Raw genomic sequence first — 16,309 nt, 5'->3', positions numbered from 1 at the left:
AGACTATGTTGTCGCGCGCCCGTGTCGTGTCCTTAGTGAAATTGGTGGACTAAAGCTTGACTTTAGAGATGACTTACATGCGGTAATTCCTTTTTAAGGACGTAGCTTTGGAGTTGTGTAGTTTTCGTTTATGTTGTGTCTTATATCATAGGAATTAATGGCTATGTGAGAATCGTGAGGTTCCATTGATGCATCGTTCTGAAGATGTCGGGGTTATCTTTTTTTTTAAAATAAAAGGCATGCACTCATACCGTCATACGTAGTGTCAGGGACGATTCTAGAAGGGGCGAGGGGGGGCTAAACCCCCTAACAAATTGAGTTTTCTACTATGATAGCGGTTGTTGTGGTCAATTTTTTTTACTTCATATAAACTTTGTCTCCTTAATGGATAAATTTGTCCCCCTATGCTTGCATGCTGGCTCCGTCGCCGCGTACCGTGTTAGTAGGAAGATAGGAATTTCGTGTTTTAGTGGATCACATGGCAACCGGACGGGAGCACGCTTAGTTGATGTAAAAGAGGGATGTTTGTTCGGGCCACGACTCGGCGTCACGTGGAAGATATGAGAGGGCGCATGCGTGCATGACAATGGCATTCAGAGTTGTTGCTACTTTATACGCCACAAACGAGTAATTCAGTGACAGATTAATTGATTAGCACACAACACATTGGCGGGAAATAAACTGGTAGTACTGCATTATCAACCTAGAATTTCCATAATGGAAGGCTACGAACAGAGAGAGAAGCATGCCCTTCCCGCGACAGAGTTTTTATCGAACGATCAACAGTCTCGCTGGCCAGGCCTTGCCCTCTTCAGAAGAACGCCATCCCGACGGCAAACGAGGCGGAGAGCGCGGTGAGGACGCCGGCGGCGTGGATGCGGCGCGCGGCGTGGCTGGGCCTTGGCGACGCCGGCGGCGAGGCGAACGGCGACGGACCTGCGACGATGGAGATGGCATAGGCATTAGTTGTACACCTGCCGCTACTGCACTACTTGGCTTACTGGCTCCATGCCAGTAGTACGTGAAAAGCACGTGAACCGGAACAGTGTGTATGACTATATGTCTGTACTCTGTAACCACGAGAGCATATGTGTGACCATTGAATGTTTTAGCATTACTTGTGTTTTTATTTCCTTGTATTAATCCTTGCTCTTGGTCTTTGACTAATGACTCGTGGGCAGAAAGAATTCGTACCTCTATTAAACTGAACCCGCAACTGAAATTCTACTACACTACACTAGTGCATGCATGTGGCGGCGCTTACCGGCAGGGTACTGTGGGCTGTCGCCGGGCGACATGGGCGAGGGGGATCCCGGCGCGGGCGCCGGCGATGGGCCAAGATGAACATTGTAGCCGAGTGCTGCATGAAGAAAAACATCCATACACAAATCAAATCCACCTCAAGAGAGACTCCGATATATTAATAACTAGTACTCCGTAAACACTAGAGCAAATCCAGCGGCAAGGTGCAGTGAGCAGAAGGGGTGTTTACCTGCGCAGGTGCTGAGCGGCGGTGTGGCGACGCGGCAGACGCCGGGGAGCGCGAGCGCGCGGGCGTAGTCGACGGCGATGCCCAAGGAGTCGGCGGCCCCGGAGAGGAGCTCGCAGAGGCAGACGGGGTCGGAGCCCACCATGCCGGCCAGCTCCGGGCAGCACGGCTTGTCCGGCGCCCGCGCCTTGCTCCCGGCCTGCACGTACGGCAGGCAGTCCGACATGTTGAGCAGCGAGTTGAAGCACGCCGCGCTCAGCCCCGCGGCCGGCCCAGGCGCCGCCGCCGCCGCTGGAGGCACCGCCACGTGCTGCGCCGGCGCCGCGGGCGTCGTCGCCATCGACAGAGAAAACGAAAGCGAAAGCAGCACCGCCGCGATCGGCACGGCCCACCGCCGGTGCGGTGTCGCTGCGAGCGCCATGGTCAAGGGCGGGCGGCGGGTTTGTTGGGAAGCGGTGGGGGAAGAATTAATGCGGAGGCGGACGGTGAGGGAGGAGGAGGCTAGCGAGCGAGTGAGCGGTGCGGCTTGGAGTGTTGTCACTGTACTGGCTAGGATCGGCGGTGGTGTTTATATAGCCGTCGAGTGTGAGAGAGGTGGCAACTGGACTGCACCAGCCAGCGAGATGTTGTGTGCGATGCGATGGATTGAATGAGCGGAGTACGTGGCGAGCGGCGGCTGCCGTTTTTCGGCGCTAGCTCTTGTTGCATTTCAAGGGCATGAATTTCCGGCGGCTGCCAATTAATTACTTGCTTCATCCGGAAATATTTATTATGAAAATAAATATAAATGAATGTATATAGAATTAAGGCCCTGTTTGGAACCATAATAGATTATGATAATCTGTATTATGAACATAGATTATATAATCTGGTTTATAAAAATAATTTAGGTGGGCATGTTTGGAGGTCAGATTATATAAACTGTAAACCAGCTTTTAAATTGTACAATGACATGTTTGCCCTCTGTTTACAAGGAAAAATAGGAAAGTGGCGGTGGCACTGCGTAATTCTCTTGAAGTTTCCGAGGGTAACACGTCATTTGTAATCCATAATCTCATTTTAGCTGGGGTAGAGCAGATTATGAGATTATAATAATCTGACCATCTAGTTTATAAAATCTACAATATAAACTGTCCTGTTTGGAAATACAGTAGATTATAAAAACCAGATTATATAATCTGGATGGTTCCAAACAGGGCCTAAATTACATCTAGATACATTCATTTTTATAATAAGTATTTCAGACGTTTCAAAATAAATGTGTCAATCTTAGCATAATTTTATATTAGAGCTAGTATAAAATTGAGACACTTATTTTAGAACGAAGAGAGTACTATCAAGGATAAAAATGGAGTGAAAACTTTTTGCTTTTTCAAAAAAAATGAATAGGAAATTTGCAAAATGAAAATGGATATGGAATATTTTATACGAAAACGGAAACAATAACAGAACAGTGTTTTTCGGTAGAGTGGAAAACTTTCCGTTTCTGTGAATATGAAGTTTTCATCTTTATAGGCCTACGACTGCTTAGTAACCCAACTAACAAACGACACACAATGACACAATGGTCATAATGAGTCATTTGAGACCCAATTACCATATATGCACTTAATTAGACGCTACACACAATTGTCCACTACTACTATACTATGCTAAGGTGCCAACATAATCATATTATTTTTAGCCATGATATCATTTTATTATATTTTTGGTTTTACATATGTTTATATCTACACGACTCAAGGGGTTTTAAATTTTCGGACAATGCCCACTTATGTTTTCGTTTCCGTTTCGTATTCGCTTCGTGTCTGTTTTCGGTAGTATCTGTTTTCATATTCATTTTTAAGGTTTCTGTATTCGTTTCCGCTTCTGTAAAATATATGAAAACGAATCTGAAAGCACTCAGTTCTGTCCGTTATCGTCCCTACTACTATCTGGCATTCGCATGAGTTTTCACTTCATTCACGAAGCAAGGGCCTACGTGTTGTGGATGAGGATGGGGGTCCTATGCTTAGCTATAGCAATGACGGCAGCAGGAGCACCGTTAGAACCAGTCCGTTGGTAAGAAGGAACTGGATCGATCTGTCTGTCCATTACGAATGGAAATGGAGCGTCCATCTCCTCCTCTCAATGCTGGCACGGATCGCTTTCTCCTTTTCCCTCTCTTTTCTTCTTCTTCTTCTTTGTCCGGTGATAAATGCGCTCGCAGATGTGCACTCCACGACCGGTCGACGGCGCTCGCATGGAGGAAGGAGGGAGAGGATGACAGACACAGTTTGACTTTGGCATGCAGTCCACACACACACACACACAGCTGTTCTTGTTCGAAAGGGCGGGCATTCAGACTGAGCAAAAAATAGCAGTTTGAAAGCGGGGTGCGTACGTAGTGCTTACTTTCTCTTTGGGAATCAATAGCGTCACGTCGCGCCGGACGGTGCACCGCTGAGGCGATGGCGGATCAGGGGAGGGCATTCATGTTACAGCCTGATCGGACCTTACAAACAAACAAAATCCCTACTACTACAGTAAGTGTACTAGTGATAGGAGGGCGAGAAGCAACCCCCTTCCTACGACTGGTCCTAGGGTTCCCTCCCTCCCCGCCCCCTCCCCCCCTCCCCTCTTTGGCCTCCCTCCTCCTTCTTCCCTCCCTGCCGCCGCCGACGGCCGCCCCCGGCGCTTGGCCGGGTGGTGTTGGCAGCGGCGGGACTGCATGTCCCCTCGCGCGGCTCCCTGCCCGGGGCATGGGGGCGGCGGCGGTGCTCCTCGGCTCGACGACGGTCCGGCGACCCGGCAACAGTGGTCGGCGACGCGCGAGGTGGTGGTGTTGCCCCTTGGCGACGAGACGGCGTGGTGACGCAGGTTGGCCGGTGGCGCGCCCCCGGTCCAGATCTAGGCCCTGTGGGCCCCATCTGGGTCCTAGCGGGCCGGCTACCGGCGTGGCTTCATCGTCGTCTGTGTGGTGAGGAGGAGGAGAAGCTCGGACGGGGGCCGGCGACGCCGAAGGCGCGCCTGCTGCAGCACGATGACGAGAGCTTTACGTGCGTGGAGAGCCCGACCGGGCATGTGGCCCCACGGGCCTGGTATGCTCCCGCTATTGTGCCCGGTCGGCTACCGTCGTTGACGGTGGAGGTTGTACCCTCCCGCGTGCCGACGGTGTTGTGGCCCTAGTCCCGGCTCCTATTCCCCGCTGTGTAGGCCTCACTTCATGGTGCCGTGATGAGACGGCGTGGAGGCTTCATGACCGCGGTGGCGCAAGATGGTGGTTAGTTTGGTGGCAGGCTCTGGAGCATCCGAGGTGAAGGTTGTGATCGGGGGAAACCCCTGTCGGTTTGGCCGACACCGATGCGGCGACGCCTGTGAGTGCCGCCGGACCTTCCTGGAGGGCGTCGGAGGTGACCCTTCCTCTTGCCTCCTCACGTACCGGAGGAAACCCTTGGCAGCAGCGTCGTCATCGTCGCGGTCCTTCTTGGAGGTGTTGATTGGTACTGGTGCTTCGAAGCCTTGGAGCTTGGTGGGAGATCTTCGGTGGGCGCAATGGTCGTGGATCATCTTCGTTTCCGTCGATCCGCTGTTGTCGGCATTTTTCTCTTGTTGTTTCTCTTTTGTTTCTTTTAGGTGTGATTGTGCTGCTTCCGTCCCAGCACCTGCTGTTGACTGTATCGGTTGGTTGCTTTGTAATACAAAGCGGGGGAAAACCCTTTTTCGATAAAGTGTACTAGTGATACCGACAATGATGGAAGAGCGGCTGATTGTTTGCACGACAAGTCAAGGAGACAATTCATACTGTACTGTGGTCCGTGAACTACCTAGTAACAATACAGTACGTGAAAGCGATTAACAACATCTTCAACAGTCTTTGTATATTTACACTCATTTGCTATTTTATAAATCTTGGTCAAAAAACCTTTTTCAACAACCTTTGTATAAGTGGTCCCTCATCAATTTTTTCTTTACAAAGCTTGCTATATTTACATCCACACTTTGCATATTTGTCAAGCCAAATGCCACTTTATAAATTTTTAACAAGCCTCCTAATGCCTCACTTTGTCCGAATGACAGGTGGATCCGTGTACATACTAGTATGTGTGCGTGTGTGTACGTGTATGCATGTATACGTATGTGTGTACGTGTGTATGTTTTGTGTAAATATAGCAATCCAATATACAAAGGCTACCAAAGCAAAAAACATGTTGGCTTTGTGAATCTTCTTTCTCCTTTTATTATAACAAATTTTTAACAATCCAATATACAAAGGCTATTGAAGATAATCTAAGTTCCCACGTCGATGTGAAGGGAAGGGATTGATCCGCTCATTCCAGCGAGTTTGATGGGTGCAAGTTGAATTACAGGCTTACTACGAACGTGTCAGTCGGTCAGCGACCTACATTGTCTATGGAGGGATATCCACAGCATTCCGTTTCCACTCTAGTAGGAGTGATACTCACCCGGGAACAAAAAATATCACTCCCAAAAACTCCTCTAGCAAATACCTTTTCTGTTCTCCTCGGCTCCATCAACCTGTCAAAAAAGCTCAATGACATGAGAATGGAGCTGCACGATCTTCTTTCCATTGACAGGCGAAAACTAACAGCTGGACTTGGCCATCTGCTCGTCTTACCAACAAGAATGAAAGCATCTCAAGCCGGTACGATTGTACTAGTATCACCAATGCAGCATCACACCCTCGCTGAGATTCCACATTTGCAAAATAAACCACTTAGTCCACCATGCACCAAGTGTGAAAAGGATGAATCTGTATAGTACCACCTCCATTCCTAAATATAAGACGTTGGGTAGGGGAAATACCGTTTGGTTCCGGTTGTAGATACACCCTATATGGGGATTTTTTTTAATAATCAAACAAAAAGTCAAAATAGTTTAAGAACTATTTTTAGATTAAACTTGACTTTGTTTTGCACTAGCATATAATTTTTTATGGGAAAATAAACCAATATTGACTTCAGGGCAAAAAGACAAAATTTATGTGCTATTATAGGTCACTATTCACATTAATTTTATCAAAATTTTGTCTTTTTTGAAAAGAAGTCAAAGGGTAATTTTCTTTTTGTGAAATTTTCCTCACAAGTATAATGAAAGGTCAAGTTTATTTCAAAAATATTTTCAGATTTTTTCAACTTTTTATTGAATTGCTATTTTTTTCATATATGATATATATACACCCAAGAACCAAACGTCCCGTCCGTTGGGTAGTAGATATTAGCCAATATCCCTTGAGAAAACAGGCATATGCCTTTACTTGCACCCCAAAAATTTAATGGTTATGTCACATTAATAACAAAAATCAGCAAATAGATATTCAACATTAATGATAACACCTTTTGAAGCACATTATACACAGAGAAGCGATATGATACCTTAAATGCCCAAATGAGTCACTTCATCATCTTCTCCTTCCTCTTCTTCTTCATCATCATCGTCGTCATCATCAATCTCGGAAAATCTGAAATCCTTCACCGCCTCCTCTTCCTCCTCGTCAGCGCCACCCATCATTTCTGAGTCGGGAATTCTGTCCCTCAAACTAGTGTTGAGCACCACGGTTTGTCCTTTGGACTTCTCCATATCTCTCCTCAGTCTCTCCATGCTCTCGTTTCTACGCTCAGCCTCCAATCTTTCCTTCTCAGCAATCCTCTTGTCAAGATCAGACCTGATAAAGATTGTTAGATGAGAGTAACTATTTTTGGGCATCTACACACTGTTCAGCAATTGTACAACTATATCATAAAGGACAAACCTGTAAGACTCCATGTATTCTTTCGCGCTTGCTTCTATAGCTTCGAAAAACGCATCAACTCCAGTTCCAGATACTGCCGATACTCCAACTGTACGTAGGTTCTTGTAGAATTCATCCAACACAAGAGAGAGACTCCGGGTAAATGAAGAGGAGTACGATGAGTCGGAATCCAAAGCCGCCTGAAATGCTTCAAAGTCTTGCATCCACTGCTCCAGCAAAAAAAACAAAGGTCAAGTTACAACCACAATTGAAAAAGGAACATCATGGACGAAGACCCTGGTTGTGTAAATATGTTTTCAATTTTCAGCATGACAGCTCAAATGTGACATATTGACAGAAGCAGTATACCCCAAAAGATAACCAGTACATACCGCGCATACAACACAATATGAATACATGATGATAGCTAAATGCAAAAGCAGTTGACATAATCATCATAAGGGTGTACCAACCTCAAGAGCAAACTCGTGCTTAGCTACATCAACCTTGTTAAATGTCAGCACCAGAGGCAAACGGGTCTTGTAGAGGATACTGCATGCATACATCATGTTGCTCATAAAGGTTACAGGGTTTGTCGACCTGGGGGTGTCAACCACATATGCAACAACCGTTGGAAATGTTGATGCAAAAGCCTCAGTTATGATAGCTCCTGAAGCCGACCAAGTGAAGATTTCAATCTGCCCTGGGGTATCCACCAGCACATAATCCAGCTGGTCTGCTCGGCTTTCAATAACAGATATAACCTGCAAGGATGAATATTGGACATACATTAGCTTAATAGTACAAGAATTTTGACTGAAGAATCGACCTACTAGCGTAACCGATTGGATACATGTGTGCCTTTGAGTGGGACTAGTGGGCCCACATGTAAGACCGTGAGATGTCCATTAAAAGGAAATGCCTCCGTCTGTACTGGCATGGAAAGAAACGAATAATATCTGAACTTAAACCCTCCCTGCTTTCTGAATCTCATCCCCTGTTCGCCTCCTTTCTCACCCTTTTTCCCCCTTTGTGATTCCTTCTGAGAGAGGGACATCACAGTTGGTAATCAGAGCTTGTGTTCTGATCGGTCTTGTGCTTCGTATTTCCGAGATCTAAGCGGTAACATCGACCAGCTGGTTGGAGTTCGCCCACGGGTTTGATCTCCGTAAATCCTAAGTTGGCGTTCGCTGGATCCAGGGAAGATGGTGCCGGCGACCCGCAAACCAAGTGCCCAAACTCGCTTCGTGCTAGATCACATGGATGAGATGAAGAAGTCGCTAGAAGAGTTGCTACAGAAATCAGCGGCGGATATCACCACAAAGTTCGAGGAGTTGTTGCCGAAGGAGATGAAAAAGGTGTCCGGTGAGGTATCCACTATGCACACCCAGTTGGACGTCTTTGGTGATGACCTCGACACCGTCAAGCGCCAACAAGCGGAGGCCCTGCATGCGCCGATTCCTCAGCAGGTGTCGCCGCAAGCCGACCAGGGGTCGCCCGCCTAGCCAACAACGGGCCACCTCTGCTCCCCGGACACGCACGGCCAGTGGCAACCAAAGAGGAGTTCAATCCGGGGACAGACGCCGCGGCACGGAGCCAAGCACAACTTCCCTTCCTTCAACGGCGACCACCCCTACAAAGCAAGGCTTGTGGCAAGGGGGTACAGCCAGACCTACGGCATTGACTATGATGAGACCTTTGCTCCAGTAGCAAAGATGAACACTATGAGGACCCTGATCTCCTGTGCAGTGAATTTCGGGTGGTCCTTATATCAACTTGATGTGAAGAATGCTTTCTTGCATGGGGACCTGAAGGAGGAAGTCTACATGAAGATCCCACCCGGGTTCTCTACGTCTGAGACTGTTGGCAAGGTATGCAGGTTAGAAAAATCTCTTTATGGTCTGAAACAGTCTCCGAGAGCATGGTTCGACAAGTTCAGACGTGCTGTATGTAGTATGGGGTATGGGCAGTGTAACAGTGATCATACACTGTTCTATAGACATAAAGGAGTGAAAATCACTATACTTACCGTATATGTGGATGATATTATTATCACAGGGGATGACAAAGAAGAAATAACCAGACTGAAAGAGTGTTTGGGTACGGCCTTTGAAGTCAAAGATCTGGGCCGACTCAAATACTTCCTGGGCATAGAAGTGGCCAGATCTGGGCCGACTCAAATACTTCCTGGGCATAGAAGTGGCCAGGTCTGCCAAGGGGATTGCGCTATCTCAGAGGAGGTATACTTTAGATCTCCTAAGTGATGTAGGAATGCTAGGATGTCAGGCAGCATCAACTCCAATTAATTAAAACCACAAATTGACAGCCCAGTCAGGAGAACCAGTGAATAAGGAGAGATATCAAAGATTAGTTGGGAGGTTGTTGTACTTGTGTCATACACGACCAGACATTGCATTTGCAGTAAGTGTTGTGAGAAGATACATGCATGAGCCTAGAAGTGGACATCTTGAGGCGGTACATAGTCTTGAGATACTTGAAAGGTACCCCTGGAAAAGGATTGTTGTTCAAGAATTATGGACACCTTGTTGTAGATGGTTATTGTGATGCTGACTGGGCTAGTTGCTTGGATGACAGGAGATCAACTTCAGGCTATTGTGTCTTTGTAGGAGCAAATCTAGTGCCTTGGAGAAGCAAGAAACAACCCGTTGTTTCCAAATCAACCATAGAGGCTGCATACAGAGCCATGTCTCAGGGATTGAGTGAGTTGTTATGGACAAGAAATCTATTAGGTGAGCTGAAGATATTGAAGACCAGTTGTATGAATGTATGGTGCGACAACAAGTCGGCAATTAACATAGCAAATAACCCAGTTCAACATGATAGAACCAAGCATGTGGAGATTGACAAATTCTTTATCAAAGATAAACTGGACGCTGGGATCATCAAGATAGAGTATGTGAGTTCAGGACAACAAATTGCAGATTGCTTGACTAAAGGACTGAGGACTAGAGTATGCAGTTCAGCATGTGACAAGATGGGAATGATAGATATCTATCACCCTTCTTGAATGGGAGTGTTGAATGTGTAACCCATGTAGCTGGCCCAAGTGGCCCAGGCCCAGTGGGGATGACCTAGAAGAGGAGCCCCAATCCTCCGGAGACAACGAGAGCCGCCACACACTCACGTGAGGGACAAGACACGGGAGGGTGAGCAGTTGGAGGTGAGCTCCTCCCTGAGAATCAACAATGACAAACCTAGCAAGTGGCGTGTTTGGCTTCCTATGGCGGAGCTCTGGTACAATTCTAGCTACTTCAGCTGGTTGTTCTCATTTTCAAGCTCTTTATGGCACGGAGCCAAATGTTGGTGCTATGCCAGACGTCGCTATTGCAGATGCTTCTCCAGCAAAGGATTTTAAGGAACCCTAATGCTGCCCGTATGGAACAGCTCCGAGATCATCTTACACAAACTCAAGCCAGAATCAAGAAACATGCTCATAAAAACAGGGTGGGTAAAACCTTTCAAGTGGGGGATTCAGTGCTGCTCAAACTACAACCATATGCTCAGTCAACGGTTCTCAATCGTCCATGCCCCAAATTATCATTCAAATTCTTTGGTCCTTTTAAAGTACTTGCTCGGGTGGGTGCGATGGGCCTGTGGCATACAAATTGGAGCTGCCAAGTCCATCCCGTTTTCATGTTTCACAACTGAAGGAATTTAATCCTAGCTTTGCCCCTGCCTTCCAAGCTGTACCACCTCCTCAAACATTGCTAGCTTCTTCTCAGCCACTGGCAATTTTGCAGCGTCGTATAGCGCAGCAAGGTAATGCAGCTGCTCCTCAAATGCTTATTCAATGGTCACATTTGCCTGAGGATTGTGCTACTTGGGAAGACTATTATGTATTACGGTGTCGCTTTCCTCATGCTGCTATCTGGGAGGGAGATCCAGTTCAAGTGGGGGAAGGTGTCATGGCTTCTGAACCATCAATGCCTGACACTGAAGAATCGACCTATTAGCATAACCGATTGGATACATGGTGATAGTCTGGCGTGAGTTGGTGTGGCCTGGCCTGTGTGCCTTTGCGGTGGGACTAGTGGGCCCACATGTAAGGCTGTGAGATGTCCATTAAGTGGAAATGCTTCCGTCTGTACTGGCATGGAAAAGAAATGAATAATATCTGAACTTATCCCCTCCCTGCTTTCTGAATCTCATCCCCTGTTCGCCTCCTTTCTCACCCCCTTTTCCCCTTTGTGATTCCTATCTGAGAGAGGGACATCGCATATTCAAGGCGCAATCAAATAATTTGCTATGACCTCAGCATCAAGCTATAAATTAAGAACAATTCATGCAACAGTTTACATTGAATGGTAGAAATTGACATGAATCAATTACCATAAAGAAGACATGGAACAGCTCAGTTATCTTCCATGCTAATGCCTAACAGAGGATTCCAATGATGCACATTACCATTATTATAAACTAAACATACGAGATAAATATAGGATGGGTGGGTACCTCATCAAACTTGGTTGAGAAGAGGTTGAGTGAGGTAAGAATGCCACCATTGGGACCGAGTCCGTACTCTTTCATCACCTCCTTGTAACGAACGGTATCACGGATGTCAATGTTGGCCCCGAATGGCAATGTCATGACGGCAGGGTCAAGGTTGAGCACATAGCCCCTCATGTTTGTTGATGCCAGCAAATGGCACACCAGACGATGCATGAAGGTGGTCTTCCCCGTCCCTGCATTGTAGAGCAGAACAGTAAGCTTCCAATCCCAAAATCTCTCAGCAAAAGCTAACATTTCACAGGTTCTCTGGGCCATCCGTAACTAATACAGCACTGTATAATTGCAGTATAATTGAATAGTGGCAAACGAAATCAAGCGCACCGGCCATGCCGGTGACGAGGATGATCACCGGCTTCTTCTTGAAGTTGGTGCGGCCCGGGGCGATGGATAGGCTCCCGATGGATTCTGCGAGCTCCTCGTCCTTCCCCTTCCCCTCGGCGTCAGCCTGCGCGGACAATCAGATAGAAAACCCTGGAAAAAAAAGGAGGTGGGGAATTCCCCGGGAGAAAAAGTTGCGCGGTGGCTTGCCTGGTCCTCGAGGTCCATCTGGGTGGGCTTGCTCTCGGCGGGCGGCTCGGAGTCTATGTCCATGGGCGGCTCGGGTGGTGCCGAGAGACGGCGGCCGTAATCGAGGAGGTTGACGGGGACGGGGGCGGCGGCGGCGAACCAATCGGGGAACGGAGTGCGGCGCGCGGGAACGGGAAGAGTGCTCCTGCTCGTCACAAGTGTGGGTTCGACCCACGGGCTCAACGGTTTTCCGGCTCATACTGACGGCCCACGCGCCATTTTCCCTTTCACCGGAGCCCTCGAGCGCCCCAGCGTGTTGGATTCGGTCTGAGATAGTCGGATCTAAAAATGTGTTCAGCCGGTAAAAATCGACATACTAAGACAACTGAAACGATTTTGTGACGCTGGCGGAAAAAAAAACACGTCACAGGAGACCCGTTGAAGGCGCAACTGAAGATACTCTAAGGCCAACTGTAATGCTAGACCTGTTCTATCTGTGTACGTACCTTCGGGCCAGACGGATAGACGGACCATTTTTATTTTCAGAATAAATTTGTATCTGATTTGCGGCCACACAGACGTCGAACGGACGAGCACACGCTTTCTCCTCGTCTGCTTTGGGGATGCGTAGCAGCCTCCCAACTACCTCCACCGTTCAAGATGAATGCGCACGTGAGGTAGGGCTCGGTCGTCACACACCCATTGCTGGGTCGTCGTCTTTCTTTAAATGGAAGTCGTGGACCATCCATTACACAACTTTCACTTTCAAAGCCCCTCCTGCCTCCTCCATCCCCGACATGATCTAGCAAACCCTAGCCCACCGTCGTCGCCATGACCTGGCCTTGGACCGGCAAGGGGAAGCACGCCCATGAGGCCGGATCCTCCTCTGGTAGCCGTCGCTCCGGCCGCTATAGGAGCCCACCACCACCTGCTCCGTCGGCATTTCCCATCGCTCCGTCGGCCGTCCCACAACGCGTATGCATGTACGTCAGCACGAAGATCTGCCGGAGGTACTGGGAGACGGTGACGTCACTCCCCCAGGGAGATGCCCATCTCCCCAACTATTGGCACCTGTCCGCGGATAGGGTGTCAATCCCTCCGATGGCGGCGAGCGGCCGCGTCCGACGTGAGGAGATCGAGCGACACCGCGTGCGTGCCTCCAAAACTGCTCCACGACCCAAGGTATGACATGAACTCGCCGATGTAGGATACGTGGCTTCGACGAGCACGACCTGCGGCTGCAGACATTTTTTGCCTGTCGTCCACCTAGCCCACGTCGGCAACGTGCCGCTAGCCCGCCCCAAATGCGTGGTCGTAGGTGTGTGCGCGACCTCACACCAATGCCATCTTCATCCCCGTCCCCGCCACCACAACCTTCGATGACCGAGGAGGAGGAGGCCGGGCTCATGAGGCGTGTCATGGAGGCGACGCACGACCTTATCGTTTTTATGTTTTATGTTTTATGTATAATTAAAAAAGAGTGAAATACACTGAAGGATCTAAAAGTATTTCAAGTGTGTCAAATAGGTCCTAAAAGTTTGAAACCGTTCACCGCGGGTCCTAAATATGTGTAAATCATTCATTGCAAGTCCTAAAAGTATTCGAGTTGTGTCAAGTAGGCTCTAAAAGTCAGTGGTAAAATACACATATAGGACCCGCGATGAATGATTTCAAACTTTTAGGACCTACTTAACACACTTAAATACTTTTACGATCTCCGGTGTATTTTACTCATTAAAAATGTATTAAACTTGGCTAGTATGGACGTTTAAATGTTTTATTTTATGTTTTTGTATTATTTGCAACAGATCTTATCTTTTTTTGGATAAAATTGAAGTCCACACACGCAGACACTTTGAGATGCGACAACCGGTCGGGCGTACCGATAGCAGTACGATCGTAAACGAACGAGCATCTCCTTTTTCTTGCTCCAAACGAACGTAATCCAAACAAAATGAATGTCTGAATGTGTTGGAGCATATTTATCCATATGTGATTTTGGTAATTGATGAAAATCCCTATGGACTAAGGTTGCCTTAAGTTATATTCGAAGGATTTGTCCATAGGTACCTCTTGAAGTCCATCTGTTGGTTTCAAGGAGTTTATATGATGACCAAGATGGTATTCAAAGTACTATCCAAAGATTGGTCACAAAGACACAAGGTTGATCAAGACTAAGCACACAGAGTAGATCAAGATGATCAACACACAAAGTGTACAAGATGTACAGAGAGGGATCAAGTGATCCCATGGTATGGTAAGAATTGTTCATAACGCTTTTGTGTACTAACCCATGGTCTTCGTGAGAGTTCTATGTGGGGTTAGGTGTGTTTTCATGGATTTGCGTCAAGAGGAAGATCTCATTTAACCTATGAAGGATGACATCAAGTGGTGATCGTCATCAAGATTGTGATGTGCAAGTTTGATACGTCTCAAACGTATCTATAATTTTTGATGGTTTCATGCTGTTATCTTGTCAACTTTAGATGTTTTATGTACCTTTTATATCTTTTTTGGGACTAACTTATTAATTCAGTGCCAAGTGCCAGTTCCTGTTTTTTTCTGTGTTTTGACTCTTTTCAGATCTGATTTTGGAACGGAGTCCAAATGGAATAAAATCCCCGAAATAAATTTTTCCAGATCAGAAGAAGATCGGGGGACTTGAGGGCCAAGGCAGGAGAGCCACAGGGGGCCCACAAGCCCTGTAGACGCCACCAGGGGGGCCGGCGGCTACCAAGCTTGTGCCCCCTCGAGCTCCCCCGCCCTAGCTCTTTCGCCTATATATTCCCTAAAATCCCAGAAAAAATCAGGGCATCCACGAAAACACTTTTCCGCCGCCACAAGCTTCCGTTTCCGCGAGATCTCATCTAGAGACCCTTCCCGGTGCCCTGCCGGAGGGGACTTTGGAGTTGGAGGGCTTCTACATCAACATCATCGCCTCTCCAATGACTCGTGAGTAGTCCACTTCAGACCTACGGGTCCGTAGTTAGTAGCTAGATGGCTTCTTCTCTCTCTTGGATCCTCAATACAAAGTTCTCCATGATCTTCATGGAGATCTATCCGATGTAATCCTCTTTGGCGGTGTGTTTGTCGAGATCTGATGAATTGTGGATTTGTGATCAGATTATCTATGAATTATATTTGAGTCTTTGCTGATTTCTTATATGCATGATTTGATATCCTTGTAAGTCTCTCCGAGTCTTGGGTTTTGTTTGGCCAACTAGATCTATGATTCTTGCAATGGGAGAAGTGTTTGGTTTTGGGTTCATACCGTGTGGTGACCTTTCCCAGTGAAAGAAGGGGCAGCAAGGCACGCATCATGTTGTTGCCATCAAGGGTAACAAGATGGGCTTTCATCATAGATTTGAGATTGTCCATCTACATCATGTCATCTTGCTTAAGGCGTTACTCTGTTCTTATGGACTTAATACACTAGATGCATGCTGGATAGCGGTCGACGTGTAGAGTAATAGTAGTAGATGCAGAAAGTATCGGTCTACTTGTTTTGGACGTGATGCCTATAGATATAATCATTGCCATAGATGACGTCACGACTTTGCGCGGTTCTATCAATTGCTCGACAGTAATTCGTTCACCCACCGTCTACTTGCTTTCATGAGAGAAGCCACTAGTGAACACAACGACCCCCGGGTCTATTCACAACTATCGTCTCCACTTTCACTTTTACTTTGCTTTGTTTACTTTTTGCTTTCAGCTCTCAGTTTGCAAACAATCTATAAGGGATTGACAACCCCTTCATAGCGTTGGCTGCAAGCTCTTTGTGTTTGTGCAGGTACTTGTGACTTGACGCGATCCTCCCAATGGATCGATACCTTGGTTCTCAAACTGAGGCAAATACTTACCGCCGCTGTGCTACATCACCCTTTCCTCTTCAAGGGAACACCAACGCAAGGCTCCAAGGCCGTGGGGAAATCCTTTGCATATTTTCCAAGGAAGTCCCTATAGGCGTAGCCCGAAGCAGAAGGATTCCTGGCGCCGTTGCCAGGGAAGGTCTGTTGTCGCAGTAGCAGAAGGATTTCTGGCGCCGTTGC

At 47.5% G+C, this 16,309-nt stretch overlaps 1 protein-coding gene and 1 pseudogene across 1 annotated transcript; both read right to left on the bottom strand.

The window, feature by feature from the left end:
* Nucleotides 1–587: 587 nt before the first annotated feature.
* On the bottom strand, nt 588–2,091 carry LOC123413671 (non-specific lipid transfer protein GPI-anchored 2-like). Its single transcript, XM_045106611.1, has 3 exons — nt 1,493–2,091; nt 1,265–1,360; nt 588–936 (listed from the first exon to the last, which is right to left on the bottom strand). The coding sequence occupies exons 1-3, from the start codon at nt 1,908–1,910 to the stop codon at nt 812–814; spliced, it is 639 nt and encodes a 212-aa protein (XP_044962546.1). The 5' UTR covers nt 1,911–2,091; the 3' UTR covers nt 588–811.
* Nucleotides 2,092–5,672: 3,581 nt separating this feature from the next.
* On the bottom strand, nt 5,673–12,504 carry LOC123413660 (annotated as a pseudogene).
* Between the last annotated feature and the right edge of the window lie 3,805 nt (nt 12,505–16,309).

The sequence above is a fragment of the Hordeum vulgare genome, chromosome 1H (assembly GCF_904849725.1).
Source record: "Hordeum vulgare subsp. vulgare chromosome 1H, MorexV3_pseudomolecules_assembly, whole genome shotgun sequence".
Classification (NCBI taxonomy): domain Eukaryota; kingdom Viridiplantae; phylum Streptophyta; class Magnoliopsida; order Poales; family Poaceae; genus Hordeum; species Hordeum vulgare.
This window is presented reverse-complemented; position numbering and strand designations above follow the sequence as displayed.

Bases quoted from the DNA above. Each gene is read 5' to 3' on its own strand.
- LOC123413671 (XM_045106611.1), bottom strand. From the start codon at position 1,910: ATGGCGCTCGCAGCGACACCGCACCGGCGGTGGGCCGTGCCGATCGCG. The intron at 1,361-1,492 runs GTAAACACCCCT...TTCTTCATGCAG, and splicing joins GCCGCTCAGCACCTGCGCAG to CACTCGGCTACAATGTTCAT. The intron at 937-1,264 runs GTAAGCGCCGCC...CCATCGTCGCAG, and splicing joins CAGCCCACAGTACCCTGCCG to GTCCGTCGCCGTTCGCCTCG.